A 23,345-nucleotide genomic window follows, 5' to 3' on the forward strand; every position below is an offset into this window, starting at 1 on the left:
TTGTTACATTATTTCATATTTACATAAAAAATTAATGTTTCTTTACAGTTGCATCTATAGTAGAGGATAATAATGACTGAGAAATACTATCGATATTCTTAAATGAAAAAAATCTATTTTTAACCATGCTATTCAATAAAAGCGCATAATAAAGTACCTCTAAATCTATACTTATTTACATGTGGAAAACTCAAATCTATAATGTATAAAATTCGTCGTAATAAAAGCGAAAACTGCATGATTAACATAATTTATATATAAACATTATAATAAAATAATAATAATAATATTTTACTTAAACTACCACTTTTAGTAAAGTTGGACACAACAAAATTCAACTTCTCGTATTGAAAAGATTCATCACTTTTTATATTATGATATAATCTTCTGAAAATACAAATCACATCAGCAATTTATTCAAATTACATTTTATTTTACAATGAACTTTTAATTTATATATGTGTACATTAATTTTTTTTTGTGAAAATATGTTGGGCAGCAGAAAAGTGTTTTATTTTTAAATTTCAGATTTAAATGAGATACTGAAGATGTTTGCAGTAATTCCCCAAGGTCCTTCTTTCTAACCGTTGAATTCGATTTAAATAATTTTTTTTAATATTTAGTATTTTTATTTCTTTGTACTTAAATTAACTAATTTCTAAATATTTACATTTTTACTTAACATTTAGGAGTTGAGTTAATAATTAAAACATTTTCAGTCAAATATTTTAAATTTCTATCAAAAATGCAAGTATAATTGGGTCTAATAATATCCAACAAAGTGTGAATTAATTTAGCAGTATAATACTTTCAAACGTCAATATCAAAATCTGAAATAACTGGCACATTCTTACAACTACAAAAATTTTTGTCCTTTGGAAAATAAAAACAGTAGTATCATATAAACATATTTATTAATTTTTTTCGTGAAAAAAAGCTTCCAATGAAAATTATTGTTTTATTAAAAAAGGATTTGTATTTGCTATATTTCAAAAACTGGTTCATCCTTTCTTCTTGATTTATTACTATAAATATAGGTCTGACTTATCATTCTTCTTATCTCTAACGATTTACAATTTAGTCAGAAATAAGTTATTGGTTTTATTTTAAAAAAAATAATCACACAATCCTATTTTTTGAATTGTACAAACTAACATAATGGTTAAATCAAAAATTGCAATTCTGAACATTATATCATAATATTTCTTTATGGCAACAAAAACTTGTATATTATTTTATTAACACTATATCAGATATGATTTATTTATTCATCATCAGTGTTACATGTTTTGCAAGCTAACTTTTGTTTATAGAAAATAAAATTCTGTTGTGATATTTTCTACTGTGATCAGAAAGTCACTTTTATTAATGTCTGTTAGTTCAAAGTCCTTTGTTTTTCATGTATTATTACAGTCTTTCAGGTTCTCAACTGATAACTTAATTTCATACGTCTGGATTGTCAAATATTTATTTGACAAAAATTATCAAAATAAAAAATAGACAATAACATTTCTAGTTGCCTAACTAACCATATGGCTATTGTAAAAGTAAATAACACACTTTCAAAGACCAATTGCATCACACTAGAAGTTTTGGAAGGATCTATCCTTCTACTACTCCTGTACATTTAGTTGACTAACAGTAGACCATTTCTTGATCTAGCATATATGTATTTTTTCTCAATGTGCAGAAGACATTGCTGTTTGCAGTGTATCAAAAAATCAGCTAAAAGCAACATATCACGTTCACAATACATCAAATATAATTGCTAATTTGTGGATTGTGATGATACCAGTTAAAACTCAAGGAATTATAATTCATGGAAGTTTAAATAAATATTAAAAAAAATCTGAAAAAGTAAAAATAAAAAAATGAGTAACATGGAAATAATGCTATTCTGGTGCCAAATTCCTTGATATTACATTTGACCTAAGACTAACGTTGGCAGAACACAAAGATAATTAGCAAAAATATATGTAAACACATTAATTATTGAAGATCTATTGCTGCTCAAAACAAAGGTTGAAAAACACACAATTTTAAAAATCTATTAAGCATATATACAAGTTATCAAACACAACTGTCAAGTCACTTTTAACATGTCTGACAACATTTTTAGTAAATTGCAAATACAACAGAATAGAGACATAAGATTAGCTCTACTACTATTTAGATATACCCCATCACTTACTTAGAAAAAATAAGAAACTTTCCATTACTAAGAGCAAGACTAAATATACTAGTACAAAATTACCACCATAAAGTGTAAACTAGAAACATCTCAACCTCTGCCCTAAACATCATCACATGTGCACTACATAAAACAATATCTCCTTACAACATGTATTGCATATAAACACAAGATAACATATAGTCTCATTAGTATATCACAGAGTTTATATTATCATAACTAACATTTGTGTGATATTTTTAAGATTGAGCACAGATTATTTGACACCTGTCCTGTGAAAATGATTTTATTTGGGGTACTCCCATTTCCCCCATCCCCCAATAGAATTTGGATTTAATGGTTCCAGCCATTCTATGACCCTGAAAACAGGACCAATTCTTGAAGCTCTGTCAATAATTTCCATTAATAACTAAGATATTACCCTGTGACTTCAACCAGGACACTATTTATTAACTTCTCTATGCCTCTTTTACTTAATGCTTGCTCACTGGTTATAATACTAATCCAATTATTATCAATCTCTCAAAAAACTTCAAAAATGGCAAATTAATTAACTTGCATGGAGTGAAGAAGGACAAAAACATCCCAAAAGGGAAAAGTTCATGAGTTCTTTAAGAATCTGGTGAACTTCTTAAAACTAAATAAAGAAAAGGGGAAAGGGTCAAAGTGTGTACCAGTCAATACAATACTAAGTATTTGATGTCAGTATATTACTGATTTAGCAACAGTTTGTGCATTTCAGAAATTTTAGAGGTTTCAAAGTGAACAATGGACTAAAGTATATTTATTCTTCATATGAATATCATCTTGCACTCCAACTTGTCAGAGTCTGAGTCAAACTGATGTTAGTAATTCACAGACATATCTTGAGTACAAATACTTTTGTAGCACATCTTATTTTTTGTGCAGGACAAACTCTCTTATATTTTACTACAAGCTTATCATATGCTGTGCAGATACACAAAGAAAATTCACAATTATAGTAAGCATTTCTTCTCCAACATGGGTTGGCCTAATAAATTGAGCTAGGGCCCAGTTGGTTAAGGAAAATTAATTTGAAGATCTATTTTTCTTAATTTTAAATAATAAATAATGTACAAAACTTGGCCATAAAAATAGCCATATGCAAAGAAAAGATTATTCTTTCCAAACTTAACTATACAGAAATAATAAATTATCAATTTTTGTTGTTGCTAAAACTAAAAACCTTTTATGCCTTTATTTTGTTAAGAAACTACAATGGATTATATTTGGTTATTTGATTTTAAGTTGGAAAGGTATTGTTTTAGTATTTTCACAAATGTTAGTTAAAATGGAAGTGATTTAAACAACATTCAGGAAAAATATATTCAATTGGTAGAAAAATTAGTTATTTTGTAATTTTAAAATTGGTAACTTTGTTTTTATGAGCTTATTTACTTCATTGAATCAGTGTAAAGTTATCTTTGCGAGATTCTAAGAATAGTAAGTTGTATTAACAAATTTCTGTAATTTTAAGAAATAAATATTATACTGATAAATTGCCAAGAATTAAAAGAATAAGGAGCCAGAGGATGTTGACTATTAAATAGTGGTTAGATATTAATAACAAATATCTGAGTGTAAAATAACGTATTTCTAGATACCATCACGTTAAACTTTGTAGGTTAGTTGACAATATAAATACTTGCACACTAAATGTAAGAATAACTTTATTGTTACGTCTGATCTCAAAATATACAAACATGTTGCTTCTGATGTACTACTTATGTTGCACTTTATAGTTTTCAGGAAGTCTTTAATATTGGTTATTAATTCTCTAGAGGGATTATACTTGAATTCTTCTGAATATATTGCATTAAATTCTATAATAGGCATCATTAGCATGCAAAACAGATATAGTACCAAATAAATTCTAGACAGAAGAAGTAACATTGACATTAAAAAATGGAATCACATTATGTCAAGACTGAATTTAAAGTGGTCATAAAGTTGTAAAAATGATCAGCATTTGCATCTGAATCATAAATATTCTATATATTTATAGTCAACAATTACATACAACTAAAAAGAAAGCTGGATAGGTAGAATATTAAATATTTAAATGAAGTAATAATGAAAGAACATTTCAAACTTCACTATTAGTTACTAAAACTGGGAGATATTTTATATTTTGAGAAAATTGTGGACACAACATTTTTCATTACAACTTGAGATACATTATGAAGTGAGCAACAACGATGAAACTAAGTAGTTTTTTGAATAATTTTTGTAAAAATATATTCATTATCACACTTAAAGTATTTTTTTGTTTTTGGTCAGTACAGGACTATTTGTATACAATAATGTTTAATACATTACAATACTTCAATTAATAATAAATTGTAAGGGATATTTCACATAATACTTTAAATTCTTTAATTACACTTAACAAAATAAACATTTCTGTAACAATACTTTTAACAAGCATTGTTTGGTCCCACAAAATACAAAAAAGTTTTACAATGAAGAAAATGTCAATTATTTTCTATTACAATGGCATAATTTACAATGGGCAGTTTTGGACTGCCTTATATAAAGTTTCAAAATGTAGCTACCTGTCATGATTGCACTTACCAAATTCTTGGTTCTTCTACACTTTTCTTAAAATAAAGTATCTATTACTTTAAAATATTTGCACACTGGAAAAACAGTTCTGTTATTATATACCTGACTTGTGGTAAAACACTTTATATCTCTACTTTATGGTAAAGCACTGAAATTTCAATCTTTGGACATTAATTTCGTTGATAGTAAAATATTATCTTCATTACAATATTAGTATACAAAATTTCAGTTGGAATGGCAAGTAATCCCTCTATCAGTAATTTCAATCTTGGGAAATAGCAACAGTTATCACTAATTTGCAAATATGTGTCCAAAGCTTTCCCATAACAGAAACTTTAGATGGTAAGCTGGCTTGGATTGTATTTATCTCCTTAAATTGTGTACTAATTACTGATGATGAATTATAAGTCTTTGTTATTCAAATGGACATATCATATCTCACAATCTCTATGAAAGATAAGTTTGTACTCCACAAACAGGTGACCGGCATCACTACTCCGAAGAAGGCATGGCTAAAAATAATAAAAATGGAAAAAAACTGAAGTCTTTATTATATAATACTTGTAAACAGATTAATTTTTATTCAGTAATTCTTTATTTAGTTTTATTTATATAAACTTAAAAAAACTGATAAATTCTTATTATCTATGTGTTTAATTTTTTAAATATATAAATATTTGTTTGGAAGCTGCTTATATTTCTCTATTACAAGAATTACATAACTACTATTTTGTATGATAAAAGTTGAGCATGTCCTGGAACAAATATTTGGAGAAAAAACAAAAATTATACTGCAGATGAAAGTTAAAAAATATTTTGTATTATGATCAGTAGAAGTTATTTATTTATTGTAATACACTTGCAGAGTTTACACTTACCCATTTATACATATCTGTAACAGTGTTTGCAATAAGATGTTGTGCACAGTACAATCAATGCAAGTGAAAAACATTTATATAAATATGTAATAATATAAAAATTTAAATTATTACTACAGCTGATTATTAACTTATGCAACACAAGCTTCAAATTTAAGTAGTGTCTGTTAAATGACATATATACTTATTGAGTATCAGTAATACATAGAGAGTATTGATAAATAATTACTTACAAACTAGAGAATCAATAAAGAATGGCTTACATGATGAGTATTAGTAAAAACTGATAAATATATTGAGTATGAGTAAAGAATGACTTATACACTGAGTATGAGCAGAGAATGACTTAGATGTTGAATACAGGTGAAGAATGACTTACATATTCAGTACCAGCAGAGAATGACTTACAAATTGAAGTATCAATAAAGAATGGCTTACATACTGAGTATTGGTAAAAAATGACATATATATATATATATATATATATACACACACTGAGTATGGATGGGTAAAGAATGACTTATATATTGAATATGAGTAAAGAATGACTTAGATGTTGAGTATTGATGAAGAATGACTTACATATTCAGTAGTGGAGAATGACTTACAAACTGAAGTATCAATAAAGAATGGCTTACACGTTAATTATTGGTAAAGAATAACATATTTTAAGTTAAACCCATTAATTATCATGTAATAAAACTTAAGATTCTTAAATGAATATTAATTATACCGGGTAAGGCATGACAGTACAATGCAGTTAGAGCCTATATACATTGTATGTCATGTCTATAAAATCACTGTTCCTCATTACCTAAGAAACTATTTCATTCTGAAACATACCCTTGAATTCTGTCTTTTGGTAAGAATACGAAATCTATAAGTGCTTCTTGAATACCAACCAACTGGAAGGGTCCAAGATGGGCTTCCTTGCTAAAAGTTAACAATACAATTACACTTATGTATAAACAATTTTTGACAAATTCCACTTTCAAAATGAGTTTTAAAACATTGAGAGCTTATTGGCCAGCTGGTTAAAGAAACAAAAACATATTTTAGCTCAAATATAAAATTTTTACTACATGTAACCACATAAATACAAGTTTTTGTCAAGAAAACTTGTCAGAAATGACAAACTGTTATTAAACATTAATGAGGAAAAGCATGATTTTATTACAACACATCACATTTGCTACTTCTATACTGTGGTTCTGTAGCTTACCAACATTAAAATATTGTAAACTATACTTCAAAGTCTTTACTGGTAAAAGAGATTTAATACTTATTCTAATACTAAGTTTTGTATTACCAATTTGGAAATGTTTCTTATGTTATCCAAGTTTTATTTTTGAGAATGTATATTGAAGTTATAATTAAATGAGAAACTGATTTAGGTACCAAAAAAATTAATATACTATATATTCATTAATATTATACCTCCCAGGAACTCACGAAAAAAAGGACAAGCATATATTGTAATCTCAAGTATGATTCATAAATAATTATACTCACAACCCTTTTGTTAAAAAATTAATTAGGATAGTTTGAAAATAATGAATATTTAATATGATTAACTAGATAAGATATCTGTATAATTACTTATACTGACAAATAAAATCAGTTATAATAATAACCCAGTCATTCAGTGTCACACAGGTTTTTTTGGTTAATCGTTTTTGTCTAATACCTTACATGGTTTAATTATGGAGATCACTACACATGAAAGCTAGTTTTAAAACTTTTTTTCTGAGTGAATATCAAGATGTTGTTAATTTTAAATAAAAGTAAGTTGAAAAATTATAGTTAGTTACTCCCTAAAACAAAATTTCTATCTAGACACACGCATACCTATATACTACACAGTACAACACAACACTATAACATTATTCAGTTGTATAAGAATAGAAAAAACAGAGTTTAAGATTATAATCAATTCTGATAAATGATATAATTATTATTTTCCAAATCAAATCATAAACCTTTTGGTTTATACTAAAACCTTTACTACTGCTACTACAGGTTGTATATCTCAATTTCTAAATCAATTAATACTGCTGAGCAATAACATTATAAAATTATAAAATATTACCAAGAAAGAATGGACATTTCTTTGTTGAGAGAGAGGTGAATCAGTTCTCATTCTTAAACAGATAGTTTCTGGTTCTTCAAATGTGCATAGTTCCATATGTAAAGCTTGCTTTAAACTAAAGGAAAATATTAAATTATTGTAATCTTGTCATTATTGTGTTTTTGAACAATCTTACATCATAATTACTTTATTATTACATGACTTCAAGGAAAGTTTGTAGTACATACAATGTTAAAACTCAGTTATTTGAGGTATAACAGCTAGAACACTGAGAGTGTAGAGTATGACCACAAGAAAATTAACAAAGTCAGATAAATCAAGAGTAAATACAATATAAAATAATGCTGAAAGCTAAACACTTTGAAACAGACTGCTTTTAAAAAGCACTCAGTATTTAGACCTTTTTTCACTTTTAGTGAATAATAGAGACTAAAAGAAATGTTAAGGATATAATTTTTATCACCAGAACTTAAGTTAACATTCAGAAGTCATAAAAAACAAATTAACATCAGAACATATGCATGTCCTCTATTTGTTAACGTTATTTTCCTTCCCAATTGTGTTTTGAAATGAATTATTGATTTCACTTTAATTATTTATAAGAAGTGTGTCATGGCTTCAGAATTACTTAATTTTTGTAAACTTTATGATTATACAAATAAATTTGAATTTTGTTGTTGTTGTTGTTATGCATAAGTTTTATGAAAACCCAATTTTCAGTGCCCTTACTTTAAAGCCACTGGTGAGAGAGAGAGATATAATGAAAAATCAGGCTGACCATATTATCAACTAATGTTCTTCTTATAACTTAATATACATTAAGAAATTTTATGTATTATTTATAAAAAGCATTTAATGTGCTTTCTACTAATGTACCACACAAAATATTTATAACCAACTAATATGGGTGGGAATAAAACTGTGATAAACTTCTGTGTCCCCATATATTGGAAAATGCATGCAGAAAATTACCAGGGCATGAGGGAATGATACTGATCCATTCCTTCTGTAGTTTATCTTGTCGCTAAAAATAATTATGTTATGCTTGTAACCATTGACTGAGTTAGTGTTACTAAATGATGAAAACTATTCAGCGCCTGTTTACATTATAGTGATGGAAAGGTCTCACAAAATTGGAGATATGCACTGGAATTTGAATAATCACATGAAATCAAGAACATAAGGTAATTTTTCATAATGACTGTTTTTATTTATGACTGGCCCCCATGCAAATATAGATTTTTCATAAACCTATAGTACTGTGTTTGGAAACATTCATTTTATACACACAACTATTGCAGTAATTATTTGCATGCACTTTTGTTTCCAATATTTCCATATGGAGAAAATATTGATAGCTTTGATGCTATTAACTGGATGAGTATACAGTTTTGCATACATGATACTTGAGAGTTATTTAGAAAGGTTAATCCTTTACTAAAATGGTGCATATTCTTTAACGTTTTTTATCCCCCAGACTTCATGTACTGTGTCTTTGGTACATATAAAATTTTAACTATTAAAGCAAAATTATACTCATCTTTACTTTTATTAAAAATTACGAAAAACATTTAAACTTAAGATCAATTCTGATCATTTTAAACCTTGTGAATTGATTTAAATATGATTTTTCAAAAGGGCTTTATAATTTAAGTTACATATTCTGTGTTTTACATGGTGTTCATTTAGTATCAGCAGGTAAGGTAGAGTTCAATAAATCTTACTGGTATAGAAGTATTAAAAACTGATCTACCTGTGTTATCTTATGTAATTTCAAAATGTTAAGATATTCAGACATTTATATAAATGTACATACATGAACCAGGTTTAAAAATGTGTTATATATAATTGAATTATTAGTAATGAGAAAAAAACTTTATGCTGAATACATAGCATTTGTCATGAATACAAAGCTGGTGCTCTTTTACCACTAAACTTGTTATTACTTAAATCAAAGATTGTTTCATATTCTTCAACTACACCACACTAATAGAAAAACCACATTATACCTGTTCCAGTGACACTAGTTTTAGAGCTTTTGATGTTAGTGAGATAACAGAAGTAAGTGCAAGACTAAAATATGATATTGTGCATGTCAGACATTATAGAAAATATGTTTACACATTCCATTACAAGTTAATGTATGTTTCTTTAGGTTTTGGTTTTGATTTGTTTTTAGTACAAAGCTATACAATGGGCTATCTGTACTTTGCCCATCACAGATATTAAAACTCAAATTTGTAGCATCAAAAGCCTGATTTCTACAGTCTTTGATTATTGCATGAGTATTTAACGACAGATGTTGGAAAATGGAGATAATGACAAATTTTTTAAATGTTTAATCATATTATTTAGCTTGTATTTATGCTAGATGGTCTCTGAGATACAACCACTTTTATCATACACATAGCTCTGGTTGACTTAGAGTACATGTTTTATCTTCTGTGTATGAGAAGTTTTTTGAAATACATATATATACATATTCATAAATTATATTAAGCCAATGTAGACAACTTAGTAACAATTTAAGTTTCTGTACTGAAGAATTATGAACAATCTGTAAATGCATCTTATATGCAACATAAAATTTAATTGAAAAGATAAAGTTCATTTAATTAAATGAAAAAGGAATAACCAGCATATTTCTCTTACATTATGAAAAGTATAAAAGTGACTTACTTAAATTGTACAGTCATATTTTTAATGGTCATGTAGCGAGAAACAGGAATATCGTAGGTATACCATGGACCACTAGTACACTGGTGCACACAATAGTTAACTCCAAGAGTGGAATTCAGTTCTAGAATCTTGATAGATTCAACTGTGTTTGCTAATTCAGGTGATATATCTATTATATATAATGAAAATAAAACAAATATTTGAGACAATTTCATATTATTATTATTATTATTATCTAATTTATTAAATCGACAATTTATATTTAAAGTTCTTATAAACTTTGTATGCATACATATCTACAGTAATAAAATGATGTGTGTGCGTGTAACAGCCAAAACCAAGGAACCCTCTAAGAAAGAGAAATAATGTCATTTTCCCACCCATGAAACATCCTATAAACTAAATATCATCTAAGCTTATCTACAAAACCAAGAATTACATATAATAAGAAACTGTTGACACCTGCATAATTAATGCCTTACTGAATACCTATATTTCTGAGGATTATTTCAACCTGTTTTGTTTAGACACATGCATCTTTTGTGGCACAATGCCTGACCAAAGAGAGCATGCAAAAGAGCCAAAGCTTGTGTAAAAGTATTTTTTTCAAGGTTCCCAAAAGTGTGGATTTTAGTTTAATAATGTACTCAGATAATTTGACTTATTATCTGCTTAGATAACGTGACACTAAGGGGTGGGAAAACCACTAGCTGTGCACTTATATAATAAATCAGAGTGTTAATAAATCCATGTCTATCAGCTCATACTAAATTTCTAGATCAATGCTTCACTATAACTGAGCTACTTGGAATGCATGGGATAATTATATCTCCCAGACATTACAAATTGAAATAAGTTACTCACACACATACCTCATAAATAACACAACCTGTTTATAAAGGAAAACTTAAAACACCTCTAACTTACATGAATTAAAGTATGAAAGATACTGGATTACAAAAAATATTTACATATGCATATATATTGGAATAAAAAACAAACTAAGAATCTTGTCAAACACTCACTTCATCTGCTGTATCATAATAATTTTTATATTATTTTACACCAGTGATTAGTGGGTTCTGAATGCATTAAATAAACAACATACATACACACACCCAAGTAGATATTTGAAAAGATGAGCCATAAATGAAAATTCGCTTTCCCTCGACATCTAAGAAAACCTCAGTAATACCCATGTTAGTGGACATTCTTTTTCTTTTTACACTTATTTCACTACTAACAAGTCTGAGTATAATCCACCACTTCTCAATGGCAATAAAGTTAATTAAAAATAAATATATAACTGGTGTTACATTCAAAATAACTAACTATAATATTGTGTTATTAAACATTACCCAAAAGAGCTGCTTAGCAAATTACATAAATACATTTAATAATAATTACAGTTAAACTTACTTAATCCAGTTCAGACTGTAACAGTAATTGTTCATGAAACTGATGATATGTATTGGTATGTGCACTGTATCCTAGCTGACCTGATGAGCCCTGATACTGGGCAAATGACCTCACTGGTACTGGATGGGGCAGCTAAGTGTAGTATGGTTGACATTATAGCATATTTTTCTTTGTTCTCATTCATAAGTTCTTAAAACTTAGTAATGAAACTTGTAATTTTACAGCACTGGCAAGATGCATTGAGTACCAATTCACTAGTGCTATTTCATAGAATCTCTACATTCCTGAAACCTTCAAAATTTAGCTCACTACCAGTCTGTGAACTGTTCCATATTTGACTTACTACTAGTTTGCAAATTATTTCATACATAACTCATTAACGGCACTGTAAGCTCTATCATAGACTCATTATAAATATGTGAATGTTTCATATTTGATTCAATCACATTCATACTGCATATTTTGAATGCAGTTTTGAAATTTGTACCAATACCAGTGTTATTATTTGGCTTTAAACTAGCCTGTAAAATTTTTAGCATTTGACTCATTATTAGTGTGTTAATTATTCAATATTTCATCCATGACCAGCTTATGAAAGTTTTTATTATAAATTTAGATATAAAATTTGACATTTTGAAAGACAACTTAGACTGCACATATATTGCCTTACACACTAGTCAAAAGGAATTTTTAAGTAGGATGGCCAGTAAAAACATATTCTTATTAAAATGTTGTAAAATAATTTTTAGCCATATGTAATACATTTATATTTATATAAATATATTAGGTTGAGGAATAATTCGTGAGAGTTTTTAAATAATTTCATTCAAGCATTACATGCAAGACTATACAATACTTCAATGCATGAACACATTACACCCAAAACATTTATTATGATACTTTATTTCATGTAATACCTAGGTATATAGTATGCATTGTTTTAAACGAAATTGCAAGAAATTAATTGCGAAAGGCAGATGGTGTCGAAAATGCTCGATTTTGTCCACTTGACATTCCATTTAATGAGCTGAAAATGAAAGCAAAAATTAAAGACATATGAAAATCAAACACACCATCTATTAGAGCAAAAAATTATCTACCAAATGACATGAAATATTTTGCGAAAGCATTTCATTGATGAATATATTTTTTAACTTGAAAAAACGCTCACGAATTATTCCTCAACCCAATATATAAATAAAACATAGTACTTACTTTTATGCCCATGTTTGTAGATCAGTTTCACTGTTTCACTGGTTTGTTCTCGTTTTAAACGATCATGAGTATTACCAGAAGAAACAGGATAGGACTTCAAATTTCTTTTCTTTAATATAATTTCTGCTGGAGAATTGTTTTTCTGGTTGGCTGATATTTCTTCAGAATTAAAATCAGTTTTAGAACTTTGATCTTTGCTTGTGGTGTTTCTGTTGATATTGGCAGGACTCTGGTTCAACTCATTGTTGATATTGGCAGGACTCTGGTTCAACTCATTATTTACATCATCATTACGTGAAAGGCTAGCAAACCTACTGTTTTTCTTATGGAAAGTGTGGTCAGGATATATGGATGATGACTTTTTAGTAGTCATTGTGTTTTGTGAGAAAGTACTGCTAACAGTTGTCATGTGGTCACTTCCACTTGTATCTTCTGCACCATTGCTGTTGTTAAGAGCTAAAAATTAACACACCAGTTACATTATTCATACAGGTTATTTATGTCTTACTTAACAATAAAAAGTTTCTAAGCAATTATTACATGATTTTACTGTACTAACCATCTGACATAATAATTTTTTGACATGTGAGATATATAGTTATGATGGTTGTAGGGGAAATGTAACTTTGAAATTACCTAATATTTCCCTAACTTCATGTAAGTTTTGAAAACCAAAAATGCATTTCTTAGCAATTTTCAGAAATGAACTATTTATGATAGAAGTTTAACTGTATTTTTTTTCATTTTAGTACAAAGTTACACTATAGGCTAGCTCCATACTGTTCATTGTAAAGAATCAAACCTCTCTCTTTGTAAACCTTTAAACTGGCTGCTAACCTACTAGGAAACATTAATGACAAAATAAACATATCAGTACCAACAAATCAAACCTAGTCATGAAACAACATCAAGAACATTACACTTTTGATTTCAGAAGATAATCTGTCAATACATAAAGATTTAAGTTTATTTACAACATGCAAAAAAAAGGTATATAAAATATTTTTAAAGATTTGAGATAGTAATCTGAATAAATTGTTTTAATATCAAGACACCAAAAAATTAATGGAAAGATTATTTAGATTACGAGAAACATGCTTTTAAAGATAAACAATACAGAATTAAAAAATTGATTGAATTATTTTAGGAATCTACATAACAAATAATAGTAATTTTTAAGCAAAAACTTAAAAAAACAATAGTGCATCACTAATGAAATATATTTTCAAGGACTCATATGGGGAGCTTTAGGGAACTATTATTAAGCAATATGTATATTGTTTTTCATGATTTTCATTCATAATTTTGACTTAATAGAGTTCTCATTAATTACATATGAAGTACAGCAATACACTGTAGATGTAAATTTATGGTTAATTAAAAATGGCATTTATATGATGTATATATAATATTACAGCTAAAATATGAATATTTTTAAAGTCAGAAAAAAAGCACCTTCACTGCTTAGTATCAAATGTTTCTAACTTAAAATAATACTTGCAAAAAGGATATTTTTAATAATAATCAAGGCTTAAATTTTATATTTTAAGAATAAAATAAATTTCAAAGCTGTACTTAGTACTGATATATTAAAAGCTTTTCCTTCTTGAGTAACTCTTGTAACGTCAAAAACCATATTGTTTATAGTTATTTATTTCCTTGACACAATATAAAGCATGTGCCAATTTTCCCAGGATTCTACATTCTCATGACAACACCTTTTATAATGGTTGCATCAAAATAACTTACTTAGTCTCTGCTTTAATTACCACCATAATTCAGATTTTATATTTGTAGTCATGATGGAAAACCATGAAGCATCCAGCTGTGGAGAGGTTAGTGGAAGTGTATTTCAGAGGTAATATCTACTTAATATTGAGGATCAAAATTCAAATATGGTAAAAATTACCTCAGTAATAGCTAGAATAGACACATAGTAAAGGTGGTGGGAATTGGAAAGAATTAAGATTATACAAAGAGAGAAGGGTACAAGGACAGAATGTGATAACCTAGACCATACTGAAGATGTTGTCAAGCAGAGTCAAAGTAGAATTAAGAACTAGATATATTTGAAGAACTGGATTTAATGGTGAATGAGTAGAGTAAACCAGGTTTATATAGAAAACAGCATTCTTCCCAAGAAGATATTTCTTAATTTTTGATACACAATCAAATATTACAAGTGGTCATACTCTTATGGCATTAGCCTCCTTCATCTACATCTGAAAAGAACACTGAGTTATGAAACTAGGCATATTACATCAGGGCTCAGGACCAAAAAATACTTAAGCTGTCCCAATAAAGGGACTCAAAATAAAATAGAAGATAAAAAAAATTAAAGTTTCCCCATACTAGTTTGAGTTATGAGACACCAATTGAGATCAGACAGCTTGTGTCTCATGTATTTCTAACTTAAATAGGGATGTGCACCTAGAAGTGGGAAACATACACATAGAGGAATTAGTGACATCTTTTGTCCACTTCCAGAGATTATAACACTCATGAAACACTAGTGGAGAGAGTGGAACTGTATTTAGAACAATTGCAGAGGTTTAAATGATATGTAAAAATCCCTATAAATGCAGAATCTTCTAACAGAACAAGAGACTGTATTTTAGGTTTGTTTTTTCTTATATATATATATATAGACCAGTATTCTTTTATATTATGTGTCTTTAACTTGTTGGTAATAAATTCCAGCAATGAATGAATAGCTCACAATCCACTTATTTTAAAATAATATATATTCAAAACATGTGTATAAAAATTTATTACACTATTGGTTATCACAGTTGCACCTGAATCTTTAAATAATTCCCTTTTCATTACAGTTTATACAAGAAAATCTCTTGACAAGACAAATCCTTCTTCTTTATCTCTGTTATTACAATACTGATATGAAACTTGCTTTAGATATTGCCTATTATGATTAAACTAACAACCATGCATTCTAGCTTCACTTTCATCAAAGTACTTTTACTTCTTTACTTCCTTCCACTAATTTCTTACTTGTACTCTGTATCTGCATGTATTTATAACATGCAACAGAAAAATCTAGAAGTATCTAGCCCACTAGTGACAACAAAATTCACATGATTAGAAAAATTTAGAAGCTCAAAGTAAGATGACAGCAATAATATTACAATAGCCAAGTGAAACAATCAAATTGCATAGAGTCAAGTAACTAAACTTGTTATAACTACTGCTTTTGAAATAATTAACTTTTAACTCTTGGTATAAAAAATAAATAATCATGAAATATTAAATGACCTAATAAACTAAACAATATTGGATTAATATAGATTGAGTGTGATAATCCTATTTTATGTTTCTTAGGTTCAAGATCAAACTCAAGACCTTTAAGAAATCAGGTGTGTGGCCTAGTAACTCAGATAAAGGGATTAACCCTCTAATTACCACTAATAAGTCTCTTTTTCAATAATTTAAATTGGTACAATTTAATTATTTCTGTACTAGTCTAGTTTATTACTGTTATATATTATTTCCTTAGGTTGGAATCAAATATAAGACTTTTCAGTTTCAAGGGAAGTGCTCTACTGTCATAGCAAAAATGTTAACCCACAAGCATTTGCTAACTTTTTTAACAACACAATGCATCACATACCTATATATCCATTCAATAAATAATTTATTTATAAAAAACTTTTACTTGTGGCACTTGGTGCATGAAGTTGCCTCTTCCTGTCATTTGTTTTAGAAGATGTAAATTCTCTATTGCTTGATACTACTTCACAACATATCTCTGGGCAATGTTCCTGGGTAAAACTTCCCTTGAAGCAACCAGGTGGAAGGCCTATAGGCTGCCGGTTGATTCTGTTAGATCTTCGATTTTGTAAGAAATGAGTTGAAGAAAGTGTGGTGGTGACACTTTGTAGTAGAGAAATTAATTCAGCAGAATTACTTTCTGAGGCCTTCACTGATGTATATGGTATAATATCTAAGAAATCAATAATAGTTTCTTAATACATATGAAGTCCATACAAGAATTTAAGAACCTAATAATCATGTTTTATTAAATCATTTAGATAGCAACTCATACAAAAATAAATAATGATTTCCAACTTCACTATTAGTGAAAAAGCTATGAAACTACTTATATTAAAATAACTAAGAAATTTTATGTTTATTTTTCCAAGTGGATAAATCAATGCTAAGAAATAAAAAAATATTTCTAATCATATATATTTCTTCATTATAAATTATTTTATTTACTTGATATTTCTGAATTAAAAATTAGTCTTTTCTTAAATATATAAATGCTTATGTAAGGATACCACAGAAAGTTATCTTTAGAAACATTTTAAACACTCATGTTTAATGACATAGTTTAGATTATAACTGTTTCAGAAAAAATGTTTGCATTACTTAAAATAAGTCAGATTTTCTATATTTTTCAATATAAAGTTCCAAATTCAAGAAAAGTAATGATTGAATGACAGTGTTTATATGGCTTTAGATAACTTTTAATAACAAATTTTCTCAAATACATGATTCATTTAAGTCTTTTTTAAAATAACAACTAAGTGTTGTTTTGAACATTTTAAGTTACTATACAAGTAAAAGATATATCAACTTTAATTGTTTTAAATCTGCATAGATTTTCTAAATTTATTCAAAATAAGCTGACATTCAGCTGAAAATACTAATAGTATACTTATATACACACAAAAAAATGTTTCTGTGAAGTAACGTATTTATTGAATGACAGTCTGAAATGCACTAATGAAATGGTTGAAAAGTGCTCAAACACATAGCTGTTTGATATATGTCTATTATTATAAAGGTAAATAACTTCTAAGAAATCATTACTTTGGGATAAAGTGGAGTTTTGTGATGGTGAAGGCATTACAGATGACAGATATATTTGTGGTGCCACAGAGTAATTGTACAGTGAATCCCCATGTGTATACCTGAAACAGATAGAATATTTATTTAATGATTATACTACTTAACATATAAATTAATTATGCAAAACAGGGTCCAAGGTAACAGTTTTTTGCTCCAGCAAGTCTAGCTTTATAATATTATTTTCTTATATTCATATTCATAGTTAATGACATTACAAGACAGGGAAGAAAATGAAAGCTTAAATAATAGTATATATATATACATACACATATGATAAAAATAATTAGTAAATTTAAACAAGCAGTAAAACCATGAAAACACACTTTCTGTTTTTTATGCTTCTGTTTTGGTAATATAAATATGCATCAGTAAAATGGAAGATTTATAATGTTTCAATGACACTTCCCATCCAAAATGAAAAATAAATAAAACTTTACCACAAAAAAAATTAAGAAAATGGTTTAAATTTCCTAAATCTGCAAATATGGTACATGGCCAAAAGTGTGTGGACACCCAACCATCACACACATATGTGCTTGTTGAACATCTCATTCCAAAATCATGGGCATTAATATGGAGTTGGCTCCCTTCCTTTTCTGAGAAGGATTTTCACTAGATTTTGGAACATGGCTGCAGGGACTCCCTCCTATTCAGCCACAAGAGTATTAGTGAGGTTGAGCACTGATGTCGGGTGAGAAAGCCTGGCTCACAGTCGGCATTCCATTTCATCTCAACCATGAAAAACAGCTCCAGAACATTATTCCTCCTCCACAAAACTTTACAGCTGGCACTATGCATTCAGGCAGGTAGCATTCTTCTGGTGTCTGCCAAACCCAGATTTGTCCATCAGACTGCCAGATAGATAGTGAAGTGTGATTCATCACTACAGAGAACATGTTTCCACTGCTCCAGAGTCCAATGGTGGTGTGCTTTACAGCACTCCAGCCAATGTTTGGTATTGAGCATAGTGATCTTGGCTTTCATGAAGTTCCTGATGAACAGTTCTTATGCTGATGTTGCTTCCAGAGGAAGTTTAGAACTCGGTAGTGAGTGTTGCAACTCTGGACAGACGAGTTTTAAGGGCTTCAGCAATCGGAGGTCCTGTTATGTGAGCTTGTGTGGTCTACCGCTTTGTGGCTGAGCTGTTCTTGCTCCTAGATGTTTCCATATCACAATAACAGCAATTACAGTTGACTGGGGCAGCTCTAGTAGGGCATAAATTTGATTAATTGAGTTGTTGGAAAGGTGGCATCCTATGACAGTGACATGTTGAAAGTCACTGAGCTCTTCAGTACAACCCTTTCTGCTGCTAATGTTTGTCTATGGAGACTGCATGGCTGTATGTTTGATTTTATGTATCCATTACTAGGATGTGGCTGAAATAGCCAAACACAATAATTAGAAGGGGTGTCCATATACTTTTCCTCATGCAGTGTATCTACACTACCAATTTTTGGAAAAATAATAAATGTTTCTACATATGTCCAACTGAAGAACTCAATTCTTTAGGAAACAAACTAAATTTCCAGAAAACCCTAATCTATCTGTATAAAGATGGGTTAAATAAGTGTTGTTTATTAGGATTATTATTTAAATATCAATTTTTTTACAGAATGAATGAAGATGCTTGTTAATTGCCATACAGTTGTATTAATTAAAAGGTGGACTCTATTTGAAATAATATGATAAAGTGATCTTTAAATTCAATTTTAATATTTTAAATGTATACATTTGACCTAAATTTTGGTAAAAGAGTGTTGTATGACTAACAAAATAATTAAATTATCAACCAATACTCACTTTATTTTGGACAGTGTTATTACAAATAGTGGAATATAATATTACCTAACACATCCAATGCAGTACTAACATGGCCTTGCGTAAAATTATCTCATAAAATATTTATAAGTATACAAAGAACATACATCTTTCATACTACAAAAAACAACAACAACAGAAGAATAATAAATTCTTTATTTATTTAAATAACATTTTCAGCAGAAAACTCTGCAATATAGCAGTTTTAACCAACAGGAAAGAGGTAGGATTGGTATGTAAGATAAAACTCTTTAGTCAATGTCCAAAATAATTTACTGTAACACTGTTGTATAGTATCCCAGTTCAATGTTCAGTCTTATAAAAACTGTTCTTTCACTTACAATGAAATGTCTAATCTGGATTTTTCTTCAGAAACATGTCTTTTCTGCCATTCCAGAATATATAATGTTGCCATAGCTACCAGGCTGTTGAAAATAATAATTATTATACATATAATAATTTTTTCAGACTTGCTGCAAAACTTTTTAATGAAATAAATGATAAGTTTATAAAGAAATATCATTATAAGTAATGAAAATAAGTAAAATATACTCGATATCATAAGTTTCTTAATTAGAAACTTATGTTCAACAAGTTGACTACAGAATATTTTAAATTATGTTTATATTAAGGGTCTACAAGTACAAAAGTAAAACATTTTTTTAATATCTATTTAACAGAAACTTAATTGACCAATTCACAGGTTGACTATGCACAAGAATCTGTTACCAACTCACAGGTAACCACAAACGACTTATGTGGTTACTGATGAACCAATATCACACTGGTGTCTATAACATTGAATTACTAATAAAATTACGTCAGTACTCCAGAGGTACTATTCTAGATGCAGTTACTAGTAAACAAATATTACAGATTTACTATGCAAAACTCAGTTACTGGTAAATCAGTATCACTTGTACAGTATGAATACATTTGTTACTAATAAACCAAGACTCAATTGCTAATCAACACTACAATTGTACTACATATGACTCGATCACTGCACACTATTAACAGTTTGCTTCACAAGACTTTGCTACTAGTAAACAATTACTGTAATTTTACCAGTTATTTTACTATCAAACCACTACTAAAAATTTTCAACAAAGCTATTGGTAGACCAGATCAATAGGTGAACCACACAAAACAGTTATTGGAAATATTTACCACTACACATTTAATTTCAAATTACTTGTTAAACTAAAAGTTTAATATTTTAACATCAAGTTAATACATGGTAAACAATCACTACAAGTTTAACACAAAGTTACTACTACACTTTGTAACACAGGTTTCACACAAAGTTACTGGCAAATAACTAGGACAAATTTAATAAAAAACTTATGAGTAAATAACCATTATAAATTTAATATAAAGTTAAAGGTAACCCTCACTACAGTTTAACACCAACCTTCTGGTGAACAACAACTATAAGTTTAACATCAAATTATTGGTAAGCCCACTACATTTTTGCACAAGACTACTAGTAAGCAGCAACAAAAAGTTTAACATCCAGTTATTGGTAGCCCTCATTATAGTTTAACACCAAGCAACTAGTAAACAACCACTATAACGTTTAACATCAAGTTAGTGGTAAACCACCACTACAGGATTAATAACTTTGTAGATTATTATAAAAACTCATTTACTGCATTTATTAGATAGTTATTTGAATTTTTATGAAGCTTTGAGACTTCACAAAAGTATAAAAGGTTTAGGCATATAAACCAAAAGTAATAGCTGAAATACACCATGTAAACCAATTAACTATTTAGAGAAAAGAAACATTAATTCTTCACCTGAAGTGGTTAATGACTTTTAAATTATTGTTTGTCCATGATCCTAAAATCTCTCATACATGTTAGGAAAAACTAGAAAAAAAAACATTTGATTTATTAATCCACAAAAAATAGCAAATGATTGGACTTCTAGCTTTCGTAAAATATCCTAAAATTCTTTCTTATACATGAAAAAAGTTGTTTAATATTGCTGTTTGGTGTAGCAAAATCCTTTCAAGTTTCAATTAAATGTCAAATATAACTTTCTCACTTGCTGAAATATTAAAAAGTTACTATGTATTATATCTTCAATAATTTTTTTATGATCACCATTTTGCACCACACTAAGAATAAAACCAATTATTCAAAAGACGAGAAAACATGAATACCTGCTATCCTCATTTGGCTTACAGAGATACATTATCTTTAATGAATAATTAAATATAATCTTTTTTTTATACTAATTAACATATTGAAACTGAATAAATGATATTAGTAGCTCACCAGAAAGCCATAATCAGAACTAAAGCAACAATAGTGCCTTGGACAAAGCGATTGGAACAAAAAGTTTGATCCTTTTGTTTATTGTGGTAGCAATGCTGGTGAGATTTCTGTGATCCTGTAAAACTGCTTCCTCTACTAAAGTAAACAAAGATTCAAAGAATAACATTAAGCTTCTTATAATACTAAAAGTCCTGTATAAAAATAAGTATATTCATTACATCAATTATCTTAAAAATCATAACATAAAAAATAATTTTCGATTTTTTATAAATCTTTTTTTTAAAGAATATTCTAAGGCATTTGAAAAACAAATTGATTACCAGGGATTTTTCAACAATAATACTGCATTAGCACTAATATGCATAAACAGTTATAAAGTAACCTTACATATAAATTATAAAAGTATTTTTAAACAGGTTTATATATTTTAAAACTTTAAATACTTATAATAACCTGGTCACTGTACTTCCACTAGATGTGGACTTTAAGCTGTCAAATCTTTTAAGGTTTTTAAGTTTACAATTGATTCGTTCTAGTTCATCAATTCTGGTTTCCAGATTGCTAGTTACTTTGCACAGCTCCTTCACTGCTCCAACATTCTCCATGAAAATTCTTTCCTGGAATTGAATAAAACAAATAAGTCTTTGTTCATACAAATTAGTTCAAACTTGAAAGCAGAGATTTGTGAAACAAGTGAAAGATGCATAAGTTTATGTATATTAAGGAACATGCATATCATTAAATGAAGTTATTATAAAGTTATAAAAATAAAATCAAAATAACAGAATATTAAAAAAAATTTTCTGTTCTAGTAATAAATATATATAATTTAAGAACAATAAAAGACTTGTACATACCGGCTGTCCCATTCACTATACTACATCTAAAATACTCACAGCCAACCCTTATTATTCAAATATTTATCAAGCCTTCTCTTAAATTACCTTAAATATGTTAAATCATACTTCTATAATAAAACCTCTTCTTTTTCTTAAATAATTATATGAATAAACATCTCAGAAAATTATGTTTCTGAAAACAATAAATTGTTAGATGCATATTAATTGACATTTAATTTTGGACAGTTGCTTTAAAATAAATAAAATGAATATTTTCTACTTTAAATAGGTTTTAAAATGTTACAAAGACAGACTCTACCTCACATGAAATATAAAGAAAATTAAATGAGAAATTTTGAATCACAAAAAAATTTAAATTTATTTCTTGGTAGCCCTCTTCTTATTACATGGTCTTTGCATAAACTGTTTCTCTTAAATTATGTATATACATAGAAGTATCATAAAATGTCCTAAAGC

At 28.2% G+C, this 23,345-nt stretch overlaps 1 protein-coding gene across 3 annotated transcripts in view; it reads right to left on the minus strand.

The window, feature by feature from the left end:
* Nucleotides 1–3,868: 3,868 nt before the first annotated feature.
* LOC143234966 (uncharacterized) overlaps nucleotides 3,869–23,345 on the minus strand; it is a 297,649-nt gene continuing 278,172 nt past the window's right edge. For 2 of the 3 annotated variants that reach the window (XM_076472658.1, XM_076472660.1), the window contains exons 15-24: nucleotides 22,483–22,646; nucleotides 22,030–22,164; nucleotides 20,086–20,169; nucleotides 17,888–17,988; nucleotides 16,728–17,015; nucleotides 13,058–13,513; nucleotides 10,424–10,592; nucleotides 7,745–7,859; nucleotides 6,499–6,588; nucleotides 3,869–5,289 (exon numbers count right to left, since the gene is read on the minus strand). In XM_076472658.1, the coding sequence (XP_076328773.1) occupies nucleotides 5,209–5,289; nucleotides 6,499–6,588; nucleotides 7,745–7,859; nucleotides 10,424–10,592; nucleotides 13,058–13,513; nucleotides 16,728–17,015; nucleotides 17,888–17,988; nucleotides 20,086–20,169; nucleotides 22,030–22,164; nucleotides 22,483–22,646 (1,683 nt within the window). In that variant the 3' untranslated portion in view covers nucleotides 3,869–5,208. The remainder of the gene's footprint in view (nucleotides 5,290–6,498; nucleotides 6,589–7,744; nucleotides 7,860–10,423; nucleotides 10,593–13,057; nucleotides 13,514–16,727; nucleotides 17,016–17,887; nucleotides 17,989–20,085; nucleotides 20,170–22,029; nucleotides 22,165–22,482; nucleotides 22,647–23,345) is intronic. The other variant, XM_076472659.1, reaches the window with a different exon arrangement.

The sequence above is a fragment of the Tachypleus tridentatus genome, chromosome 12 (assembly GCF_004210375.1).
Source record: "Tachypleus tridentatus isolate NWPU-2018 chromosome 12, ASM421037v1, whole genome shotgun sequence".
Classification (NCBI taxonomy): Eukaryota; Metazoa; Arthropoda; class Merostomata; order Xiphosura; family Limulidae; genus Tachypleus; species Tachypleus tridentatus.